The following is a 25,193-nucleotide window of genomic DNA, read 5'->3' as shown; positions in this document are numbered from 1 at the left end:
AGGACAGCCAGGTTTATACAGAGAAACCTTGACTCAAAAAACAAAAGCAAAAACAAAACAAAACAAAAAACAAAAAACAAAAAGAGATATAGACACAGAAACCCACTTGTTGTTATACTCCAGAATTTCATAAAAAACAAAACCAGAAGCCGTAATGTAATGTATATGCAAAGGATCTGCAGAAAGAGAGAGAACTATAAATAAATTTACATATATATACATATATATATGAGATAGTGCAGTCTTTGGAAAGAAGTGGTTACTGGAAGATCCTTACATCACTGGAGGGCTTAAGGTATTTTTGTGCAACTCCCAGGCAGTTCTGCAGAGACTCCTTTTACAGGAGTGATCCCAGTGTTAGCTACCAACTTGTCAAAACCTAGTCACCTGGGAAAGAGATCTCTGGGCACGCCATGGATAACTACTCAATTACCTTAGTTGAAGTGTGGGGTGTAGTGAGAATTTTGGTTTCTTTGAAAAAACACAGGAAGACTTTAAAAATCTGTTTTCATTTTATCACTAGGTGTAGGACATGGGGATTACGTCACGCCCACAGCAGCTGACTATGATTTGTCTCATGCTCTAGCAGGGGCGTGATTTTGCCATCTACCAATGTGCGACCTTTGGGCTTATGAGGATAGATAAACGGTGTCCTGAGAAGTTGTGGTGGGTGACTGGATGGTCACTGTCAGTTGTGGTTTGTTAAGTAGTCATGCACAAAGAAGAAACTAAGAAGAAATTAGATATCTTGATGGTGAAGATCAAACTCGCCCCAAGAAACGAAATGCCCCTAATCAGCCAGAAGTAGTCTAACGGTAACATCACACACACCCCTTCCCTTCTATCCTTCCTCTCTCTCTCTCTCTCTCCCTCCCTCCCTCCCTCCCATATAGTGTTAGGAGGGTGGAAGGGTGGAAGAAAAGGGGTGAATGGTGGACGAAAGAACCCACAAGGTAACCCAAATCCAGGTACAGGGAAGACTTACCCACATTGGGTGGCTCCACTCCCTGGCTGGGATCCTATACTGCACCAACTGTGGATACAATGTGACCAGCTCCATCAAGTTCCTGCCCACCTCTGTGGATACAATGTGACCAGCTCCATCAAGTTCCTGCCCACCTAACTCTCCCACCATAGCGGATGGTGTGAACTACAATACCTCCCTCATGTACTCCTGAAGTGTGTATATACCACCTGATTACTAGGAACAATTCAATAGCTATACAAAGAAGAAACAAACAAGTCATGATCTATTTACATCACTGAATTCTCTCTGCAAGAAAAGGGAGTTACTGTTACAGGAAGCAGGTAAGGATGCATAAACATTTAAGTAAAAGGAACCTGATACTAAGAGAGGGAATACTTCCAGGGTGGCATGCAGAGCATTCAGGAGGCAGGGGCAGCTGACATTATGAGTTCTGGGCCAACCTATCCAATGGGGGGGGTGGGGGGAGGGGAGGGAGAGAAAAAAGGAAGGAGGGGGAGAGGGAGAAAGTGTACTGACATACATGCATGGAAAATTCTAGGATGGGCAAAATTAATCTGAAATCAGAACACAGGGTTCCTGTAGGGATGCAGAGGAGGAAATAAGCTGAGAAACAAAGGCTTCTGGGATGACGGAAACGTCTGACATCTTCCCGACGTTGGGATCACCCATTGTAAATTCAGACTGTATTTGGCCCATTAGTATATGTGAGGAATTAGAGAGAATTCATCAAGGAGGATAAGCACATAAAGATGTCAGGAAAGTTACGATGGGCTGGAGAGGTGGCTCTGCGATTAAGAGCACTGCCTGCTCTTCCAGAGGTCCTGAGTTCAAATCCCAGCAACCACGTGATGGCTCACAACCATCCGTGATGGGATCTTATGCCCTCTTCTGGTGTGTCTGAAGACAGCTGCAGTGTACTCACATATATAAAATAAATTCTAAAAAAAAAAAAAAAAGAAAGAAAAGAAAGAAAGTTGCTATGCTTGAGTGATAAGAGTATTCTTTATACTACTGGGTTTTTTTTTTTTTTTCTTCTTTTCTAAGTGTGTGAAATTTTCTACAAAAAAAGCCTTTTTTAACTGGTACAGACACTGTCTTTGCTGATGTCAGAGAATTATGACAAACACATCTTCTCTGAAATATGGAACCTAAAAAGTGTGTGTGTGTGTGTAAGAGAGAGACAGACAAAGAGAAGGAAAGAGAGACAGACACAGAGAGAGAGACAAAGACATAAAAGTAGGAAGAGAATGGAATCACTAGCTCACTAGAGAAGGGGCCAGGAGAGTTACAGGGGTGATAGACAGACACCACACAATATAAAACTGAATAAAAATATCATTTTGAAGCCCATTACTTTGTATATACAAATACCCACTAATAAAAATTTGACTGTATAATTTCCATTTTAGTTGGAAAGACCGCAACACATGTGTTGTCTACTTAGACAACACCTACACATGTCCGTCTGGACTTAATCCAAAGGTTGTCTGCAGCAGAAGTGCAACCAATCAGGAGGTGCAGCCAATCAAGAGGTGCCAGTCATGAGAGGCAGCCAATCAGGAGGTGCCAGTCAGGAGAGACAGCCAATCAGGAGGGGCAACCAATCAGGAGGTACCAGTCAGGAGGGGCAGCCAATCAGGAGGTGCCAGTCAGGAGAGGCAGCCAATCAAAGGCACAGTCAATCAGGAGGTGCATCCAATCAAGAGGTGCCAATCAGGAGGGGCAGCCAATAGGAGGTGCAGCCAATCATGAGGTGCAGGCAACAGGACACTGTCTCCTTTTCCCATGACACGTGACAAGTCACATGTAGACCAGGCTAGCCTCAAACTCACTATCTAGCCTACACTAGCCTGTATTCCCCATCCTCCTACCTCTGCCTCTCACAGGCCAGGATTAGAGGCATACCACCGCACTGTCTAAAATATTTTCTCAGTGCTAAACTCAGGTATGTATAGTGACAAAGTATTTTAAAATCATATGAAAAGTCTTATAAACACATAAAAAATTAAACTAAATTACATTATAGATTGAATGTAGTTATCTTAGGTTTAAAAGAATTTAATACAGGGGACTAGAAAGATAGCTCAGCAGTTAAGAACACCGGCTGCTCTTTCAAAGGACCGGAGTAGAATCCCAGCCCCCACACAGTGGCTCATAACCATCTGACTCCAGGTCTAGCAGATGCAAGGCCCAGTCTGGCCTCCCAGGCACCAGGCAAACTCATGATACACGGACACACATACAGGCAGAACATGCATATACATAAGATAAAGACAAATAAAACCTCAAAGAAAAATAAGTATCTAAGTATTGAACTGTCCCCAGGAAATTAAGTCATAAGTCCCCCATACATACACAATGGATAGAGAAAAAGTGACCTTGACCTTGAGTGACTTACTGACTTTCATTCTTTGCATTTTGACCTTCGACCTGATCGTCTAGCCATCTGTAAATACTAACCTCGACCACCCACCACCACAAAGTGCATGCTTCACAGATGTCACAACCAAACTTTAAAATAATCTCCTAAGAGAACAAAAGAGCCAAAAAATAAATATACTGCAGAAAATACAAAAATGTCATTTATTTACCTTTTTTACTAAATGACTAGCTATAAATATCCCATTTCTGCCCTGCAGTTTTAAGGAGTTCCTTTTTGCTGTGTTTTTTGTTTTTTTTTTTTTCTTTTGTTTTTGTTTTTGTAGTCAAGTGCTAAAATTAGCACATTCTGCATTTTATGCTTGGACCTAACTGATCATTTGCATTTTATGCATTCAATGCAAAAGAACCGCATTTCCCTCAGGGTCCTGACAGAGGGCCACCATCTTCATATGTTAGCGTAGTAACGATCACGGTTCTGAAAGTCTCTGTGGGCGTATCTGGCATACGTCTTGTTATGCGGGATCCTGCCAAAGGGCTCGCGGTCATTGAAGCAGGACTGGAAGACGTCATCCACGGCCTTCTCGGCCTCTTCTCTGCTGACGTTCCGGACCGCCAAGATGGAGAGGACAGCTCTGTCCCGCACGCACGTCTGCAGAGAAGGAAAGCCCATGGTCTTAACACTGTGTGACATTTAATCATATGATACCACCGTATGTTACCTAAACCAAATTAAGAATAATTTCTCCAGGGCTGGAGAGATGGCTCCTCTACCAAAAGACCTAGGTTCAATCCCAGCACCCACATGACAGCGCACAACTGTCTGTAACTCCAGTCCCAGGGACTCTGACACCCTCACACAGACAGACACACCATCAAAACATTAAGGCATATGAAATAAATTAAAAATAGGTCATAAAGATTCATGTCTCCTCCTGTTCTTTTATTCATTTCTGCCATTCTAGAAATTAAAATAACATTAACAAATATAATTCTCTAACCATGGAACGTGTCAGTTAACTCTGAAACTATTTAGGCATAAATAAGACGTCTGTTTCTCATTTTCTCAGGAATATAACCAATGTTGTCCTTTTATGTCTGCCAAACAGGAATTCCCACTTTGCAAATCACAAAAAGTCCTATAAGCAAGGTCCTGACTGATCTTGTGTAATTAAATTTACAACACATTTCACGGGGCAGGAGGGACTACTCAGTGGTTAAGAGAGCGGCCTGCTCTTCCAAAGGACCTGAGTGTAATCCCCAACAGCCATGGCTGGCAGCTCACAAACACTGGTAACTCCAGCTCCGGGGATCTGATGCCCTCTTCTGGCCTCCAAAGGCACCTACACTCATGTGCACACGCCCACACACAGTCAAACATACATGTAACTAATAAAACATCGTTTTTAAAAAATAAAATATACTTCACTTTCACACACCTCTCTTTCATAACTTTTCAGCTGTCTGGTGATTAACTTTTTATTGTTTACCCTGAGGCAACAGGAAACTATCCACACAGACACCCAAATGTAAAAGATACCTCTATTTTTAGGCAGAAAGAAAAATTAAACGTAATCTTTCATAGGTCTCAGTTTTGCTGTGAGAATAACTTGTCTAATATCTTAGATCTGTTGGTCCTAAAACTTCCATGTTTTAAGAAATATAAGGCCCCCTGCCACTCCAATTCCTAGAGAGCTTTTAAAATATTTACTTCTCTCTTCTCCAAAGTAAAACTCAAAAGAATGTCCATTAAAAATAATTGTGGTGGTTTGAATAGGCTTGGCCTGGGGAGTGGTACTGTTAGGAGGGGTGACCTTGTTGGAGCAGGTGTGTCACCGTGGGCGAGGGCTTTAAGACCCTCATCCTAGCTGCCTGGAAACCAGTATTCTGCTAGCATCCTTCAGATGAAGATGTAGAACTCTCAGCTCCTCCTGCACCATGCCTGCCTGGATGCTGCCATGCTCCCACCTTGATGATAATGGACAGAACCTCTGAACCTGTGAGCCAGCCCCACAGATGAATGTTATCTTTATAAGAGTTGCCTTGGTCACGGTGTCTCCCCACACCAGTAAAACCCTGAGATAAAAATCAAAGGAATACCATCTCTTCTCCAAACTGAAATTCCAAAGAATGGTACGTGACCTGTCCATTACAGATGATCAAAAGCAGGCATGGCGGCTCAGGAGACATGAGGACCACATTCAGGCTAGCCCAGCTACATATCAAGACTGTCTCAAAAGTGAAAGTACAAATCAAGGCCTGTGGGAGACACTCCTCTGTTCCTGCCAACTCTAGGCTGAGGCAGGGTGAGCCTGAGCCCAGGAGAAGAAAACCAGCAACAGAAGATGTAGTCTCAAAAAAGGCACAAATAAGAAAATAAACAGCGGTTTTGACAATAATCACCAAGGTTGGTTTCCTAGCTTTACCTCCACCTCATCACTCAAGCTGGAAATGCTCATGTGACCAAGCACAGCACACGATACACAGCGAGACCCTGTCCTCCCCAAAACACAGATGTCAAAACTTCAGAAGACTCAATGGCAGACCACAATTGGTATTTACTCCTCCTTGCAAGGTGGTGCTGGTACACACCTTTAAATCCCAGTACTCAGGAGGGGGAGGGGGAGGGGAAGGGAAGGGGAAGGAGAAGCAAAGGGAGGGGGAGAGAAGGAGGGGAGGGGAAGGGGGAGGGAAAAGGGAAAAGGAAGGGGAGGGCGGAGGGGAAGGGGGAGGGGAAGGGGAAGGAAAGGGGAGGGGAAAGGGAGAGAAGGGAGGGAAGGGGGAGGGGGCAGAAGGGAAGGGGAGGGAGGCAGAGGCAGATGGATCTCTGAGTTCAAGGCCAGTATGGTCTACAGAGCAAGTTCCAGTACAGTCAGGACTACACAGAGAAACTGTCTCAAAAAGCCTCTGCATCAGCTCAAGGTTATCTGTCCTGACTTCCTTCAGTGAGGGACTACAGATATGAAATATAAGCCAAATAAACCCTTTCCTCCCCAACTTGACTCTTAGTCTTGGTGTTTTCCTCATAGCAATAGTAATCCAAACTCAAACAAATTCATAGCAGTGGAGTGGAGTATCGCTGTGACAGACCTGACCATGTTGTTATGAGGGCTGTGGAAGGACTTTGGAACTTTGGGCTAGAAAAGCTATCGAGTGTGGAGGGCTCAGTGGGACGACCTGTGGGAGCTTGGAGGATAAGAATGTGGAGAGCGGTGCAGAAGGCGGAGGCCTGGCTTGTGAAGTTTCAGAGGGAAGATTAAAGACACTTTCAAGGCCGTTTGCTACTTTAAGATTCTGGGGTTCTGGTCACCTGGGGCTGAAGAATCAGCTGTGATCAACAAGAGACCATAACCACTGAGGTGAAGTCTTCTGGGAAGTGTTTCCTCAGAGTCAGCTGTGTGCAGAGGTGGCCAAGGTTGTACCTCGTGCTAGCAGCCAGACTTGGTCATGTGTAAGAGTCACCAGGTGGCGAGCAGGTGAGGCTTGGCACTGTGAGAGGCCAGGAGAGGTCACTTGTGAAGGTGCAGCCTCAGCGGCAGTGGAATCCCCAGGACTGAGGGGCTATGGAGGAAGCTGAGACTCTGACATGAGTCTCATGGATTTTCCTTCACTTGGATTCTCTATCTACCCCCATTTAAATTCACCCCAGAGTTGGAGCTTCATAGAAGGCTCAGCAGTTGAGCGCTCACTCTGCTTGCAGAGGACACACGTTTGGTTCCAAGCACCCACAGGGAAGCTCGCAACCATCCGTAACTCTGCTTCCTGGGAGATGCCATGTATTCTTCTGACCCACATAGGCACCATGCATGAACACAGCACACACACACACGCGCGCAAAGCAAGGTCACGGCTCTCCTCTCAGGCAGTCATGCTGCTGACCATGACTACGAAGAACTCCATCAACATGAACAGTACGGCGTATGCATGGGTAGTTGGTGGTACTGAGTGCACTTCCTTTCTTCTGCTCAGGACGCTCTTGAGGACTCCAGGGGCATGTTTACCTGATGGTGCTGCTTCAATCCAAAACGCAGCCTGAAGAGTTCGTTCACGAGTGAGCAGTCCCCACTGAGGCTCGCGGCTCGAATCTGTCACAAACACAGTGGGCCGGTGAGGGGCAAAGGGGCTCTCTGCCTCTCCACACCAGCCAACAGTTGTTTAAAAATGGGAAAGAGTAGAAAATCACCATGTATTTCTGAGACTCCAGTGCATCTGACACTTTCTTCCAAATAATTTCTTTAAGCGTTATTAGCAAGAGCCCAACCCCAAGAGCCTGCCATGCAAATCAGGGCACTGGGGCAGGGGGATTTTCTACACTTTACCTGGAGCCTCATGGGCAGCAATAGTTTATTCTGGAACACGGGGCCAGAGCTGGACCTCCTGGTTAAAGTTTATGATCTCTAGAGGATACAGGCATTTCTAGAAATTACCGAAGGACTTCAAGAAAGCATCCCTCCAAAGAAACTACCATGTGACCCTGGCCATGGCCCAAACCTCAGGCGTTCTCGAGTCTTCGCCATGAGTCTCCGCAGGTAGCTGAATGTGTATATCACCTCATACAAAGGTCAGAGAATGAAGACCGTTCTACTGAAGTCAGCCCAGATCTTCTGATTTAGGATGTTAACAGTTTTAGTTTGTCTTTTTAAGTTCTAAGACTGCCCCTATACATGGCACCGCTTTAAGCCACATTTTTATAATTCACCACCGAGAGAACGGTCCGCTCCTAGTTGCCTCCACACAAACACAGATGCATTGCTCTGTGGAGCTCGAAGCACTGAGCAGGTGTTAGTGAATAACAACGGAGAGGGCCTATTCAAAAGCTCAGGTTTGGTCTACTCTCCAAATAATGTTTTAGTCAGATGCAGTGGGGGCACCTACTGACTTCAAGAGAAGGAGAAAACAGTCTATATTATAAACCACATGCCTAAGATTTTCTAATTCCTCAATCACTCACTATAATGAGTGCCTCAAGTAGTGAAATTCAAGAACTAAATACACATCCTGCCAGGAGTATGCGGAAGTCTGAGAGCAACCCAAAATCATTCATGATAAATACCTCTTATATTGTGCTCCTGAGGCTAAATGTTTTACTCCAGGGCAAACAATGACTTTGAATACGAAGCAAGCAGCCCAGTTAAGCCGGGCAGGTTCAGCTCTGCCATTAACCGCAGAATCCAAACCAGTGTTTCACTTTGCACACACGGAAGACAAGGATAACTACCGTCCTCAACGGACTGTTGTGGAGAAAGGAGATTCAGGGGGCTGAGGATGAAACCGTGGTGGACTCTCTACCCAGCATGCACTGGGCGCTCAGCTCTATCCCAGTCGTGCAAAAGGAAATCCAAGGCTGGGGATGTAGTTCAGTTAACAGTGTTTGATAAGCATGCATGAGGCTCTGGGTTCAAATCCAAAACAATAAAAAAAAAAATATTTAAAAAAAAAAAACCCACACAAGCATTCCATTTAGCTCTCAAGTGTGCCCCAGGAAAAGTATTTACTATGATTTATTATGATTTAAATGAGTCCATACTATTATTAGGCCTTGAAGATGACATTTATAGCAATTCTACAAAGAGACTGCTAAAGTCACAAGGGCACGGAAAGGAATATGCTTAAATGAGTTGCATCTGAACAAAAACCCTAGCGTGCCGGGAAAAATAAACGTCTGCACTTACCTCTGAGCACGCCAGATGTCTGATGTTGGTGAACCAGTGGACGTGAGCCCGGCAGTGGTCAAAGGCGTGAATGAGCTCGTGGGTGACCACCCTGCCCATGTGTGCCTGATTCCGGATATTATTCTCGCACAAAACAATCTAGGAAACACCAACGTAGGAGTCGGTCACTCGTTCCTAAACTCAGCTCCTTTTCTAGATCCTGTTTTTGTTGCTACTTTGTTTCCAACCCAATTCCCGGGTGAAAGAAAGCTCAACTCAGTCAGTTAACAAAACAAGCTACAAGCCTAGATGGGGCAGATCTCCTACTACACTACTCTATTCCCAGCTATATTATCCCATAGAACTTGCTGTTTCTCCGGGCCACCTGCTTCTTTCTTTCTCTCTTTCTTTCTCTCTTTCTCGTTCTCTCTTTCTCTCTCTTTCTCTCTCTTTCTCTCTCTTTCTCTCTCTTTCTCTCTCTCTCCCTCTCCTGCCTCTCCTTTGATCCTCTATAGCTCCTCCCCTTCCTGTTTACCCCACCCATCGCTCCTCCCCTAGACTCTCAGCTCCTCCCCCTTCCTCCTGCCCAATCATTGGCTCAAGCCTTTATCTGAAAAGTTAAGGTAGGGAGAAGGTTCACAAGGTAACTCCTCATCTGCAGCCCCTCTAAGGAGTGGACTTAGCATCAAAATACAAGCCCAGGGCTCTCCACAACACCTTTTCTCTTGTGCATGGCCACCACTCAACCCTCTCCCTCACATCCCCTCAAGTCCCACTTCTGGTGACCTCTCCCGGCTAGGACACGCCTGCAGGACACGCCCATGTTCATACACTACACCCCCTGAGCTGACACCAGTTTGCCTCGGATGCCACAGCACTGTGGTTCTAAGAACGGGTTTGGGGAAGAAACAGACTTATTAAATCACAGTTCAGGGCCCTGCTAACTTAGCAAACTGGCAGTTTTCCATATATATTTTTTTTCACCTGTTCAAGAGAAAGACAGGCATGAGTGTGGGTGGCCAGAGACCAGAAGAGGCGCTAGAGCTGTAATCCGGAGCTGAGGTTACTGGGGAGCATCAATCACATGACAGGCATGCTGAGATGAGGACTAAATGTCATCTCTCCAGGTCCCCAAGCAAGTTTCTTATCCTCTCTATGCCTCAGTCTCCTCGGTTATAAGGAGATAATTATAGGCTGGGAGGCAGGACTATGCAAAGCGCTTCTTTGCAGGTTTCAAAGCAAGCGGTAAGCGAACGCCAGTCCCCTCCGGCTACAATGAAAAGTTGCCAGGAAAAACCCTCCAGCAGACGTCAGAAAGGAGAGCAGCGGCCAGTGGCATGCTAGGCAGGACCCTGCGGGGACAAGGCGGGCATGAGGGTCCTAATCGTGACAGTTACATTACTAGGACCGACACTTGGTAGGTGCAGATACTCTATATGCATTCATTCAGCATTAACTTACTCGACTAATATTCATTAAGACCTAATAATCGAGTTACAATCTACTAATGGAGACAGAGATTAATAAATATCCATCAAAGTGATTAATTAATACACGCAGTGGTGGTCCTGAGCAAGTTCAGGAAAGCCAGGCCTGATCCAGAGAGCACAGGCTTCTTTGTAGCAGGAAAAGTTGCAATTCAGACCTACAGGGCGGGGCAGGGATCTTGGCCGGGTTGGGAGAGTGTTGTTTGCCTAGCATGCACCAGGCCCTGGGGTCTATCAAGCAGAATTGCTCCAGCCAGGCATGGCAGACCACCACTAGGGAGGAAGAAGCAGGAGAATCGGAAATTCATGGTCACGTTCAACTATACTCGAGTTCAGGTCAGCCTGAGCTACAGAATCTGCCTCAAAAATAAGTAAATATGGCTGGAGAGAAGGCTCAATGGTTGAGGGCCCTGGCTGCTCTCCAGAGGACCCCGAGGTTAATTCCAGCACTCACAGGGCAGCTCACAACACAACCATTAGTAACTGCAGTTCCGAGGGATCTGGCGCCCTCTTCTGGCTTCTGTGGGCAACTCACACACACACACACACACACACACACACACACACACACACACACGGAGCACAGGTACACTATCAAAACAACCACGCAGAGAAAAATAAAGAATTAAATTTGAAAGACAGCAGGGGAAGGAAGGTACCTGAGAGGGGTCTGGGAGAGGAAGGAAAAGGGGAAATGATATACTTAGACGCTAATCTCAAAAGGCAATTATTTAAATCAAAAATTAAGATTTTGTTTTAAGAATAAACTAGAGAGCTGACCTACTTAAACAGAGCAAAGGGAAGGGAACAACATGTGCAAAGGAGAGGGGGGCGGATGGAGAGAAGGTACAAGACGCTGAGGGCGGATGGAGAGGAGGCACAAGACGCTGAGGGCTGGACCAAGAACAGAGGCCGAGTGGGTCTGAAGGCCTGGGCCAGGCTGGTGACGTCGGCTGAGGCGGTGCCTATCTACACTGCAGCAGCTAGAATCCTCCAGGAGGAAGTTGAAGCAGGGGCATGCTTTTGTGTTTGCCCTTAAAAGTACAGCCAAAAGAATAAGTGAGAGGTGACCAGAGCTGCACCCAGAGAAACTAGATAGAGGCCCTAACCCTAACCATGACCCTAAACCTGACCCTAACCCCCTAACTCTAACCCTGACCCTAACCATGACCCTAAACCTGACCCTAACCCTGTCCCTGACCCTAACCATGACCCTAAACCTGACCCTAACCCCCTAACTCTAACCCTGACCCTAATTATGACCCTAAACCTGACCCTAACCCTGTCCCTGACCCTAACCATGACCCTAAACCTGACCCTAACCCCCTAACTCTAACCCTGACCCTAACCATGACCCTAAACCTGACCCTAACCCTGTCCCTGACCCTAACCCCCTAACTCTAACCCTGACCCTAACCATGACCCTAACCATGACCTAACCATGACCCTAACCCTAACTCTAACCCTGACCCTAACCATGACCCTAAACCTGACCCTGACCCTAATCCTGACCCTAACCCCCTAACTCTAACCCTGACCCTAACCCTGACTCTAACCATGTCCCTAATCCTGACCCTAACTCTAAGACTAACTGTGACCCTAAGCCTAACCTTACCCTTAACCCTAGCCCCAACGCTGACTCCTCTAACCCTAACCCTGAGCCTAACCATGACCCTGACCCTAACCCTAACCCTGACCCTGACCCTGATCCTAACCCCTAGCCCTATCCCTGACCCTAACTCTTCTAACCCTAACCCTGAGCCTAACCATGACCCTGACCCTAACTGTAACCATGATCCTGACCCTGATCCTAACCCTAACGGCAACCCCTAACCCTAACTGTGACCCTAAACCTAACCCTAGCCAACATGGTGTTCTAGGCAAGAGGCAGAAAACAGCATTTTTAGGCACAAATGGTAGGAGCTAAATTATGAGTTAAACTAAACAAAATTTGAATTAGAAATAAGGAAGGAACCGAAAGTATCTACAAATGTCTGGGTTAAATGGTAGCAACATCTACAGAGATGTGTAAAATCAAGCTAAGTGTGGTGCATTATTCACGTGATCCCAGACCATGGTTCAGGGGTACATCGCCTCAGCTAGCCTGAGCTACAGACTGGGCGAAGAATCACCAAGGTGACCTTGGACACATGTGGTCTAAGGTGTACTCCAAAATCCATGAACTACATTTTTTTTTTAAGATTTACTTAACTATTTTATGTATGGGAGTACACCGTTGCTGTCTTCAGACACGCCAGAAGAGGGCAGCAGATCCCATTACAGATGGTTGTGAGCCACCACCATGTGGCTGCTGGGAATTGAACTCTGGACCTCTGGAAGAGCAAGTAAGTGCTCTTAACCACTGAGCCATCTCTTCACTAAGTCTAAGGTGTCTTTAAGAAAATCCAAGTGGGCCAGGCAGTGGTGGCGCAAGCCTTTAATCCCAGCACTTGGGAGGCAGAGGCAGGTGGATTTCTCAGTTCGAGGCCAGCCTGGTCTACAAAGTGAGTTCCAACACAGCTAAGGCTACACAGAGAAACCCTGTCTCGAAACACCAAAAAAGAAAAGAAAAAAGAAAAGAAAAGAAAAGGAAAAGAAATCCACATGGAAGTGGAAGGGAACATTCGAATACACGGGCAGAACACTCAAAACAGAACTTTGACCTCAAAGAGAAACAGGATCCCCTCAGCAGAACACAGAGGAAGAAGAGAAGGGCTGTGGGACTTGAACATTTAAGGGCAGAAGAGGACATCCGCAAAGGAGCAGCCAGGAGAATGTGTGTGGAACCACAGAAGAGCCACTGATCCACAAACGCTAAGACGCTGGGTATCCCCGTTCCGAGCAACCATTCCGAGCATGCTAAGAGGTGGCAGGGTCACGTGACCACGGACGGCCGCCACGAGCCAAAGCAACTCTTGCCTCCTCTTGAGTCCAATTTCTCAGTTGCCTGTTACAGCAACAGAAAGTTACCACAGCACGCGAACTTGTGGAACTTGTGTCGGTCTCCTTTGGAAGAGCAGCACTCCTTAAGAGCGAAGACCGCGACGGATCTTACTTTAAAAGTCCCACGCAAAGACTGCCAGACAGGATGCGTGGCGTGTGCGTGGCGAATGAAAAGTGTCTATAAGAAAAGTATCCGGCGCGTATCGGAAGGGAGGAGAGAGTTTGGAAGGGAACGACTCTGCAAAGAAACGCACCTGAGACGTTGACGCATCGAAGCCTCCGCTGAGGTTTCCATCGCAGACTTCGCAGGAAAAGTGTCTCCCTCTGTTAAGAGCACTGGAAAGCACCGAGAGACGTGAGCCGCCCCCGCCGCCGGGACCCCCAGGACCACACAGCACAACCCTCTTAGCACCATCTAACACGGTCAGGACTCATCTGTGTCATCTCTACACTAAAAGAGACTGTCTCTTCAGAGTCCATACGACCTCAGATTCCATCGGGATCCATCAGGCAACTGGTCACCTGACTAGGACCACACTGGAAATAGGACAGAGTTCCACCCTTGGGTCAGAGTGGTAAGAAGTAGATATCAGTATTTCCTCTAATCGTCTCTGAGTTAACATTTGGAAGCCTCCTACTAATTAGTGCAAGCTAAGGTTTCTTTACCACCATGCCCTAGGCTGGAGGAATGGAGAGGCCAAGTGTGGTAATTACTTACAGGACACTGTGAGTATGGCCTTTACTAATATTCAAAGTGAACAGCGGAGCCACAGACTGCGCTGGGACAAAGGCAGCCGGAGAGAATAAGGCAGCAGGAGGGCATGCCCGCCACTGTAGATGGAGAAACCGTGCGGTCCCAAGTGAGAAATCCCAAGTTTAATAATAGCTCTGCTATTATTTCAGGGGCGGCGCTCCAGAAATATACAGTGACTTAAAAAAAAAAAAGTTTACTTACCAACCTGAGTGTTTCATAGCATCGAGTAGAAGTTTGACATAGGGATCTGCAAAGATATTAGGGATGCTCGTTAGGAAATGTAGCAGCAGTTAAAACATAGAGCAAGCACCGCGAAATAACCTACAAACACTATCTCAAGCCAGTCTCTAAAATGGGAATAAGACAAGTAAACTAGCACCAATTAAATCAAGTCTTGATGAAATAGAACATAAATACAAATAACAAAATGGTCCCCACATGTATCTTTATACCAAAGGCTGGTTTTGCTTAAACAACTAAACACTTAGCATTACATCATGTGTTAGGAGACCAGAGGCATCCTGGGCCATGGTTGGAAAAACAACACAGCGTAGTGCCTGGACTGGAGGCAGGCCGTGGCTACACTGTTCCCTGTGGTAACACCATGCCTTGCTCTGAGTACCACATTCCAATGGCACCAGCCAACCAAAGTTCTTCAGTGAGGGTTGGCAAACAGAAATGTGTGAGTCTGTGGTCAGTAAGAGAGAAGAAAGGAGTTTTAGGAATCGAGCCCAATGGTGGGGCCTTGCCTGGTAAGGGAAGACCTTGGGTTCAGTCCTCACCTCTGGGAAAAGTAAGGGAGCTAGGGAGGGAAGAAAGGAAGGAGAAAGAGCGAGCTAAAAAGATGGATCATGGGCTGGAGAGATGGCCCAGCGGTTAAGAGCACTGACTGCTCTTCCGAAGGTCCTGAGTTCAAATCCCAGCAACCACATGGTGGCTCACAGCCATTTGTAATGAGATCTGACGCCCTCTTCTGCAGTGTCTGAAGACAGCTCCCGTGTACTTACATATAATAATAAATAAATCCTTTAAAAAAAAAAAAAAAAAAGAGGACTCAGCGTTAGTAGCACTGTTGCCCTGGCAGAGGACCCTGGTTGAATTCCCAGCACCGGTGGAGTAGTTCGCAGCCCTGAAGCCAGGAATGCAGATAGAGCGCAGACATACATGCAGGCAAAGCAATCACACACAAAAATAAAGTAAATAAAAAAAAAATAAACTAAAAAAAAAACTTTAAAAAGAAGACAGTAAAATCTTTGGTCCGCTGACTATTGAATTATGACTCATTCTGCTGTAGTAGTAACTATTATTTGGGACAGATTTACTTCCCTAAGTAAATCTGAGGTAGAGAGGCAATCTGTGTGGATGCAGAGGAGCAAGGCAGGGTCCCTGGACTGGAGAGAAACTGCTTAGTGGGAACCAGTGTGCCTGCCTGGCCCGCGGCAATAGTAACAACAATAGGCCAGGCGTGGTGGTGCACGCCTGTAATCCCAGCACTTGGGAGGCAGAGGCAGGCCTCCCTGGCTTTCTAAGTTTGAGGCCAGCCTACTGGTCTACAGAATGAGTTCTAGGACATCCAGGACCACACAGAGAAACCCTGTCTCGGAAAAAAAAATAATAATAATAAACCTCCTAGATGTCACAGGCCTCTTAGAGAATATGAAGTTAGGAACTCTCCCTAGAAAAAAAACGCACGCAGGTGCATAAACGCGAAGCTTTTCAAAAGTTCCTATTCTAGCATTCTACCCCCATCCCTACTGCCGTGAATGAAGTTTAAAGAATCCCCCACCCCAGGGAAGGGGTGCCCAGCCAGAAGTAGAAAAACTGCCTTACTAATGGAGTTCTTTCCAGCTCTCTCACCAGCACCCTTCAGCCCGTGCAGCTGCATAACTTACGTAAGAAACTAGTGAGTGTGACCGAGAAGGGCAGACTCCCAGCCCGGGGCCTTCACAAGCGCAAGTGAGGCGGGGACCCACGCCCCCTCCCGCCCACGCAGCCCTGGGGATACAGGGCAGCCTAGGATCAGTGGGGTCCCCGCCCTTCCTCACCACCACCCCCCGGGTCTTGTGCCACCCCCGACCCCAGCCTCCAGATCCCGGCTCCTACTCGTCTCCAGTGTCTTCTGGAGCATGAGCGGACAACTCTGGTCCCGGGTGAAGAGGCTGGAGAGGAAGCCCTGCTGGGGGTTCCCGTGGGCCGGCGGCTCGGGCGAGCCCTGGCCGGAATCGGGTCGCTGCAGCAGCGGCTCGCCCGCCGCCGGGCCCGGCTCGCCGCCTCCCGGAGAGCCTGCCATGCGGCTCGCAAGCCTCCGCCTGCCGACTCGAGCCAGGACAGCCGCTTCCGCCGCGGGCTCACGTTCTGCGGGCCAGCGTGGAGTAGACGCAGCTTGCAGGTCGGGGAGGGGCTTGAGTGGGCGTGGTCGGTGGGCGGGGCTTTGGTGGGCAGTGCCTCATGGCCTGCATATGCTGACCAATAAGCTCCCTTCTGCACCTCAACCATCCTCCCACTTCCTCACCTGCTGTTTCTCTCATTCCCGAATTCAGGACCCATTCAGACCGAATTAAAGGCAGTGTTTTCAGAAACGCTTGGAAACAATAAAGACTGGTCGGTCTCATCAAAATGTGGCGCATGGGGACCCATTCATGAACCCTCCTCTTGCCCCAGAAATAACTTGTTATACACACCTCACTTCTACAGCATATACATATATACCTCAACTCACACTGTGACGTCTGTCTTGAAGGCCTTTTCCTCAGTTCCCCCAATCAGAGCCCAGATTAAGTTTATCTATTCCCAGAGCATTACCCGTACGCTTACTCAACATAAAATGTTGCCCGATCTCTGCAGTCCAAGGTACTTTGTCTGTGTTAGTGCACTCATAACAGAATTCCAGGTTTTACTACTGTGTGTGTGTGTGTGTGTTTCTTTCCTCGCTAAATTATCCAGCTCAGCTCACACTTCTGAACACCCGCTGCCACGGGCCAGACGGGATGGTAGAGTCTGAGAAAAGAAGGACAAATGAGAAGTTTTCTAAAGTTGAACCTTGGCATACGTTTTCAGTTTTGTTGTTGTTGTTGTTGTTGTTCTTCTTCTTCTTCTTTTCTTTTTTTTTTTTTTTTTTGTTCTTTTTCCAGACATACATTTTACATAGGGAAAGATGTCTAAGAAAAATCGGTGCCCAATACCTTATGAGCAGCACTTAGGGGTCACGGTGCTTGGTAAACATGAGTTGAACAGGAAGCACAGGGCATTCACCCGTTTGAAATATTATACAAATACGAGCACCTGTCTTTACAGTCTAATGAAACTATAAGTCAAAAATTAGATTTTTTTATTGAGCTCCACTGCATTATTCCCAGTCCTCATTGCAACCTTGCAAAATAGTATCAACCCTAATTTGCAGACATGAGTTCAGCAAAACTAACTTATCCAGCTACAGAAGAAGACTGAAGGACCAGCACCATGCGAGCAGACAGTGGCAAAATGTGCCTGTAACAGGGAGGTAAAGACAGGAGGATCAGAAATCCAATCCTCAGCTACACAGCAAGGTCAAGGCCAGGCTGGGTGACATGAGACCACATCTTAAAAAAATAAACAAAGGCAGGCTAGAACGAGGCAGGAGAGATGACTCAGTGAGGAGCAGTTCCTCTCGCAGAAGACCTGGGTTCAGTTCCCAGCACCCACATAGTAGCTTGTACCCATAACTCCAGTCCCAGGGGACCCAGTGGCCTCTTCTGACCTCAGGGTTTCACTATTGTGAAGAGACACCATGACCAAGGCAACTCTTATAAAGGAAAGTATTTCATTGGGGCTGGCTTACAGTTTCAGAGGTTCGGTCATAGCATCATAGCGGGAAGCATGGTTGTGTGCAGGCAGACATGGTACTGGAGGAGAGTTCTACATCTCGAACTGACCACAACCAGGAGGAGGATCTAGATCACACTGGCCAGACTTGAGTGTGTATATGAGACTCCAAAGCCCCACCCCCAACGTGACACACTTCCTCTAGCAAGGCTACTTGTCCTCCCATTAGGCCACACCTCCTAACAGTGCCTCTTCCCATGGGCCAAGCAGATTTAAGCCACCGCACAGGGCAGCAGTGCTTGCAAAGCACTCATACACATAAAACATGATGTAGATTTTTAAAAAATCTTTTTGCTAGAAAGGTGAAGAATGAACTCGTGGAATCTGTGCCAATCAAATTCAGTTCGATTAGTTTGGCATGCTAGAAAGAAGTTAGATAGACATGGTACAGACCGTAACCTATTGTTCATCTTTACTTCTCTGTTGCTGTAACCAAAGACTGACAAGAAACAACCTTGGGGAGGGAATTTGCTTCACCTCTCAGGGTGTAGTTCACCATCAAAGAAAGTCAGGAACTGAGGAAGGAAAGGAAGTGACACTTGGAGGAACCCCGCTACTGACTGTGCAGGAACCCCGCTACTGACTGTGCAGGAACCCCGCTCACTGACTGTACAGGAACACCGCTCACTGACTGTACAGGAACCCCGCTCACTGACTGTGCAGGAACCCTGCTCACTGACTGTGCAGGAACCCCACTCACTGACTGTGCAGGAACCCCACTCACTGACTGTGCAGGAACCCCACTCACTGACTGTGCAGGAACCCCGCTCACTGACTGTGCAGGAACCCCGCCCACTGACTGTGCAGGAACCCCGCCCACTGACTGTACAGGAACACCACTTACTGACTGTGCAGGAACCCCGCTCATTGACTGTACAGGAACACCACTTACTGACTGTACAGGAACCCCACTCACTGACTGTACAGGAACACCACTCACTGACTGTACAGGAACACCACTCACTGACTGTACAGGAACACCACTCATTGACTATACAGGAACCCTGCTTTCTGACTGTACAGGAACACCACTTACTGACTGTACAGGAACCCCACTCACTGACTGTACAGGAACACCACTCACTGACTGTACAGGAACACCACTTACTGACTGTACAGGAACCCCACTCACTGACTGTGCAGGAACCCTGCTTACTGGCTATACGGGAACACCACTTACTGACTGTACAGGAACCCCACTCACTGACTGTACAGGAACACCACTCACTGACTGTACAGGAACACCACTCATTGACTGTACAGGAACACCACTCACTGACTATACAGGAACACCACTCATTGACTGTACAGGAACACCACTCACTGACTGTACAGGAACACCACTCACTGACTATACAGGAACACCACTCATTGACTGTACAGGAACCCCACTCACTGACTGTACAGGAACACCACTTACTGGCTTGCTCCCACAGCCTTCAGACTGCTTAGCCTAATTCTCTTGTTTTATTTTGTCTTATTTTGTTCTGTTCTGAGACAGGCTTTCACTGTGTCAACCAGACTGGCCCAGAACTCTGTGTAGACCAGGCTGATCTCAAACTCACAGAGATCCACCTGCCTTTTTCTCTCCGGATTTCTGAGACTAAAGACCTGTACCACCATACCCGGGCCTCAGCCTCCTTTCTTATACAACCCAGGACCACCTTCCCAGAGGTGGCACCACCCGCAGTGGGGCTGGGCCCACAGACTTGTCTCTGGGCCACTGTGATGGAGGAATGTGCTTAACTGAGTTCCCTCTTCTCAGGTAACTCCAGCCGTGTCAAGCTGACAGCACAGGTTACCAGCACACCCAGAAAGGGGTTGAGATGCTACTGGAAATATTACTCAGCTACATGAATAAACAAAAATGCAAACTAAAAGATGAAACTAAAGAGCAATATTATTCCAGAAAATATTTTTCAATACTCATTACTAAAGGAACAGGAAGAAAAAAATAAAAGTATATCAAAATATCAGCGGGGGATATGCACATGTGCGTGTGTGTGTGTGTGTGTGTGTGTACGTGAGGACTGGGTGTACATGTGCCACGGCACATATGTGGAGGTTATATAAGGCCTCAGATGTCCACACTACGGCCTGAAGCCTTAGATGTGACCTGCAGATCCAACCTCAGGTACTCACGCTGACGCCACAGCACGCCGCCCACTGGGCCATCTCCTAAGCTTCCTGATGTCCTACAATAACCATGCATTACTTAATAATCACAAAGATTAACTTGAAGGGGCTGAATGGGCTTTCAATGCCACATGCATAACTTCACATATAATTTTACCTGCAGGGGGGAATGTAAAGGCACTCTGTAAAAGTAAGTGAGAAAAACAGAGAAGTAAAAAATTTTTTAAAAATTTAAGTAATCTGAAATGTGGTGAAGAAAAAATAGAAATGAGTTAAAGGATGAATACCACACAGAGCAAGCAGGCCAGGTATGGAGCACAAAACTTGGGAGGAGGAGGAGCAGGAGGAGGAGCAGGAGGAGGAGGAGCAGGAGGAGGAGGAGCAGGAGGAGGAGTAGAAGGAGGAGCAGGAGGAGGAGCAGGAGGAAGAGGAGCAGGAAGAGAAAGAAAATTTCTCTCTAAAATTTTTCATTTCCACTTTATAGCAGTAATAAAGAGTAAAAGGGATGCCAGGCAGTGGTGGTGCACGCCTTTAATCCCAGCACTAGAGAGGCAGAGGCAGGTGGATTTCTGAGTTCAAGGCCAGCCTAGTCTACAGAGTGAGTTCCAGGACAGCCAGGGCTACACAGAGAAACCCTGTCTCCGAAAAGCCAAAATAAATAAATAAATAAAAAAATTTTAAAAACTGAAAGTGACAGAAACTGAGTAAATGTCCAGAAAGATTCATAAATATGCACGTGCAACTATGCAGTCTTTTTTAATTGAATAGATTCATTTTTTTACATTATAAAATAGCACAGTCGATTCTGTTTTGAATTTGTACTTACTAACTGCATAAAAAGATCCGCTGGGCAGTGGAGGCGCACGCCTTTAATTCCAGCACTTGGGAACCAGAGGCAGGCGGATTTCTGAGTTCAAGGCCAGCCTGGGCTATGGGTTACAGAGTGAGTTCCAGGTCAGCCAAGGTTACACAGAGAGACCCTGTCTTGAAAAACCAAAAAAGAAAAAGAAAAAAAAGAAGACCCCTCTAAACCCCTCTAAAGCAGTCACAGTGGTTGTCTCTGTGCAGACAGGACCTGGGGGGGGGGGGGGGAGGGGGGAATTGTGTCATTTTGTGCTTGCTTTCATTTTCTAAAGCAAAAATAACTTTTAAATCAATCTCAGTAACAAAATTGCATGTAATTTTAAGCGTTTGGAGCATTTTGACATTTAATTCCGTTTTGTAATTGACGAATACAATTTGTATTTTGGCATACAGCGAATGCGTTTACACTGCAGAACTGAGTTAACCACACATACCTTTCTATTTTAGGGAGGAGGAAGTAAGGTCTGATTTTGACGCAAGACTTTTACTCTTTTTTTTTTTTTTTAATATAAACTGGAGGGCTAGAGAAATGGCTCAGTGGCTAAGAACACTTGCTGCTTTTACAGAGGACACAGGTTTGATTCCCAGAACCACCATGTGGCTCACAATAGTCTATAATTCCATGGTCAGAGGACCTGACGCCCCCTTCTGGCCTGCTCGTGCACTGCATGCATGTACTGTGCATTCCTTACACATCAAATAATCTTTATTTTAAAGATTTATCTATTTGTTTGAATTAATCATTTTTTAAAATATTTTATTTATTATATATAAGTACACTGTAGCTGTCTTCAGACACATCAAAAGACAGCGTCAGATCTCATTACAGATGGTTGTGAGCCACCATGTGGTTGCTGAGAATTGATCTCAGGACCTCTGGAAGAACAGTCAGTGCTCTTCTTAATTGATCCAAAGGCAGCCCGCACGCTAAGCAAGCGCTCAATCATAGAGCTACCACCCCAGCCCTGTTCCGGATTTTTCCGGCCAAGGGGGCACACTGTGGTGCAGACCGCAGGGATCAGGGGTGACCCCTGATCCACGCCCCTCGCGGTTGTTTCGTAACTAACATTTGATCCACTTATCCAGCGTCAACAAAAAATCGAGGAAAGTACAGCATCAACGCTAGTAACTCAGAAAGTCCAGAACGAATTCCGCCGCCAGGTGCCACGCTCGTCCACTGAGCGGCTCGCCAGTACTCGCTTCCGGAAGGAGCCCCAGCGCCGGAAGTAGGCAGGCGCGCGGAATTTTGGGAAGAGTTGACCTGTCGCTTTGGCTGTTACCAAGGCAACCGGAGGCTAGCCCGAAAGGAGGAGAACTTTGCATCCGCTGGTAGCTTTTCGCTAGCTCCTTTTTCAAAAATATAAGTTGAGCGTTTTTAAAAGTTGCAGACCAATGTGTTCTAATGTAGAGTATTCTTCTTTCAACTGTGCAAGTTAAAAAAATATCGTTAGTTATCCAGCTATCCAGAGGCAAAGTAAAATGGTCACTTATTACCTATCATGGTTTTGTTTTTTTTCCCCCTAGTAACATTTTTGCATTGTCTAGCTGATTTCGAGAAACGAATCTTGCTCCTTTCATATATGTATGTTAATGCTATATAACTATGACTCTGATATTAAAGAACTCCGAGACGAGAAGACATCGAGGTCCCAGGGTAAATCTGATTGACCTGGGTTTGAATGCATCACGTCAAAACAATTCTTTCCAAGAGGTTTGGCCATAAAGGAAAAGAGATGTCAGTAGCCCGAGAAGAGGCAAAAGAAAGAAGTTGGAATTGTTCCAGTTTATAGAGACGAGGCCATGACTCATTGTGCAAGGAAAGAAAATATAGAAAGAGGTTTTTAAAAATCCTGCAAAAAAGAGGTAGCCAGTGAATGGGCTAGTCGCCTCCCTTCATCGCTACACTGAAAATGAGATGCCAGCAAGTCGACTAGTTTACATTAGAAGTGACCTTAGAGCCGGGCAGTGGTGGCACATGCCTTTAATGCTAGCCCTTGGGAGGCAGAGGCAGAGGCAGGCAGATTTCTGAGTTCGAGGCCAGCCTGGCCAGTGAGTTCCAGGACAGCCAGGGCTACACAGAGAAACCCTGTCTTGAAAAACCAAAAAGGCAACCTTAGGAGAGAGGATGGCAAAGTGGAGTTGGCTGGTTAAGAACTGAAAACCTAGCCAGGCGGTGGTGGCGCACGCCGGTATTCCCAGCACTCTGGGAGGCAGAGGCAGGTAGATTTCCGAGTTCGAGGCCAGCCTGGTCTACAAAGTGAGTTCCAGGACAGCCAGGGCTACACAGAGAAACCCTGTCTCGAAAAAAAAAAACAAAAAAACAAAAAACAAATCCAAAAAAATAAAAACAAAAAACAAAAATGACAACAAAAACCCTGAAAACCTGAGTGCTGGAGAAATGGTTTTGCTGCTCTTCCAGAGGACCCAAGTTAGACCCCCAGCACGCATATCAAGTATGGTGTATAGCCACCTGCATCACCATCTTCATAGGCCAGGTGAGGTGGCACAGGTCTTCAGGTGGATCTCTGTGAGTATGAAGCCAGTGAGGTCTACACAGCAAGTTCCAGGCCAGCAAGGGCTACACAGATAGACCAGCAACAACAGGGCCCTTGGGAAGGCATTCAGTAGCTAAGACGCCATCTGCCCTTTGAGAGGCCTAGAGATGGGTTCCCAGCACCCACCTGTCACCTACCATCTATCCAGTTCCTCCCCGTCTGCCATCCACGGGCATCAGGAGTGTGCAAGGTACATACATAGATGTAAATGCGGGCAAAATACCCATACGTGTAAAATAAAAATTTCGTTGGAATTTTCTGAGAAGATTCTCAGATGTAGGAGGAGCGCAAAAACCAAGAAAATACGTTCCGGGCTGCTGCAGATGTCCTCAACTCAAAGGATATTTTGATGAAAAATCGTGTGAAGTCAGAGCTGGGAGCAAGAAAGGTTGAATGCATTTGTATTGTGGATATCAAATAAATAAGTCCATAAACCTAAATAAGACTAAAAAACAAATGTAATAAACGTTTTAAAACCAGGCATGGTGGTGAGCTCTTGTGATCCCTGCCCTGAGGAGACAGCTTCCAGAGGTCACTGCAAGCCAGCCTCGCCTAAGCTGGGACTGCCAGACCAGTGAGATACCTCTTCTCAAAATAAATGCATACAGACAGACAGACAGACATGCATGAAGGCGAACAACTGCTGAGTATTACACTTATGGCTAACTTCTGGCCACACACACATACATACACACCACTAAAATACTAAAATCACCAGAACATTTTGGGAAAGAGGTGAGGAAAGGGAAAACTTACCCATGTGTAGCCTGTTCCGCTGTTAAATTTCAAAGATCCCTAAGATTTAGTGAGGAAAGGGTAGGGGAATAGAGAACCAGTGTTTGTGGAAATGAGAACAGACGTAGAGACGGAGCAAGCTAAGCTGGGTCTTGGTGGTGCCGAGTTAGGAGTGCATCACACAGATACTAGAAGATGAACTGACCGCGAGTGAAGGATGTGTGGCGCTCCTTGAAGCCTTAAAGGTGTGGAGGTGCACGCTTTAATCTCAGTTCCCAGGAGGCAGACGCAGGTGGATCTTTGTAATCTCCGGGACAGCAAGGGCTACACAGAGAAACCTTGTCTCAAATAAATAAATAAATAAATAAATAAATAAATAAATAATAAATAAATAAATAAATAAATAAATAAATAAATAAATAAGGAGGGGGGCTGGAGAGATGGCTCAGCGGTTAAGAGCACTGACTGTTCTTCCAAAGGTCCTGAGTTCAAATCCCAGCAACTACATGGTGGCTCACAACCATCCATAAAGAGATCTGATATCCCCTTCTGGTGTCTGAAGACAGCTACAGTGTACTCAGATATAATAGATAAGTAAATAAATAAATCTTTTTTTTTTAAAGGAGGAAGACGATGATGCAGAGGAAGCGCAGAATGAAGGAGACATATTTCTTATTGTCGCCTTTGAATCCCTCTTGTTTTTCTTTTTTTCTTTTTACAATATTTAGTCCTAGAGTATAATGAGTGTTGCATAATAGTAGCTTGTCTCCATCCCTTTTAGGAAACACCTCCTAAGGCGAGAGGAGCCAGACTGAACCAGTCAGCTTAGAGAGGAGTTTC

General features: G+C 46.5%; 1 protein-coding gene across 2 annotated transcripts; it reads right to left on the bottom strand.

The window, feature by feature from the left end:
• Window positions 1-3,543: 3,543 nt before the first annotated feature.
• On the bottom strand, window positions 3,544-16,584 carry Atp23 (ATP23 metallopeptidase and ATP synthase assembly factor homolog). 2 transcript variants are annotated; one of them, XM_052165642.1, is made up of 6 exons: window positions 16,306-16,583; window positions 14,404-14,449; window positions 13,703-13,784; window positions 9,040-9,177; window positions 7,369-7,452; window positions 3,544-4,019 (listed from the first exon to the last, which is right to left on the bottom strand). In XM_052165642.1, the coding sequence occupies exons 1-6, from the start codon at window positions 16,490-16,492 to the stop codon at window positions 3,816-3,818; spliced, it is 741 nt and encodes a 246-aa protein (XP_052021602.1). In that variant the 5' UTR covers window positions 16,493-16,583; the 3' UTR covers window positions 3,544-3,815. The 2 variants fall into 2 exon arrangements, with proteins under 2 accessions (XP_052021602.1, XP_052021603.1); XM_052165643.1 differs by having other exon boundaries at window positions 3,855-4,019; window positions 7,369-7,498; window positions 16,306-16,584.
• Between the last annotated feature and the right edge of the window lie 8,609 nt (window positions 16,585-25,193).

This window comes from Apodemus sylvaticus, chromosome 20 (assembly GCF_947179515.1).
Source record: "Apodemus sylvaticus chromosome 20, mApoSyl1.1, whole genome shotgun sequence".
Classification (NCBI taxonomy): Eukaryota; Metazoa; Chordata; class Mammalia; order Rodentia; family Muridae; genus Apodemus; species Apodemus sylvaticus.
The sequence above is the reverse complement of the archived record's forward strand: the minus strand, read 5'-3'. Positions and strand labels throughout refer to the sequence as shown.

What these genes read in the sequence shown, in the direction of transcription:
- Atp23 (XM_052165642.1), bottom strand. Translation starts at nt 16,492, where the DNA reads ATGGCAGGCTCTCCGGGAGGCGGCGAGCCGGGCCCGGCGGCGGGCGAG. An exon ending in CCAGAAGACACTGGAGACGA is followed by an intron (nt 14,450 to 16,305) that starts GTAGGAGCCGGG and finishes ATATCTTTGCAG; the next exon opens with ATCCCTATGTCAAACTTCTA. An exon ending in GATTGAAGCAGCACCATCAG is followed by an intron (nt 4,020 to 7,368) that starts GTAAACATGCCC and finishes CCTTCTCTGCAG; the next exon opens with ACGTGCGTGCGGGACAGAGC.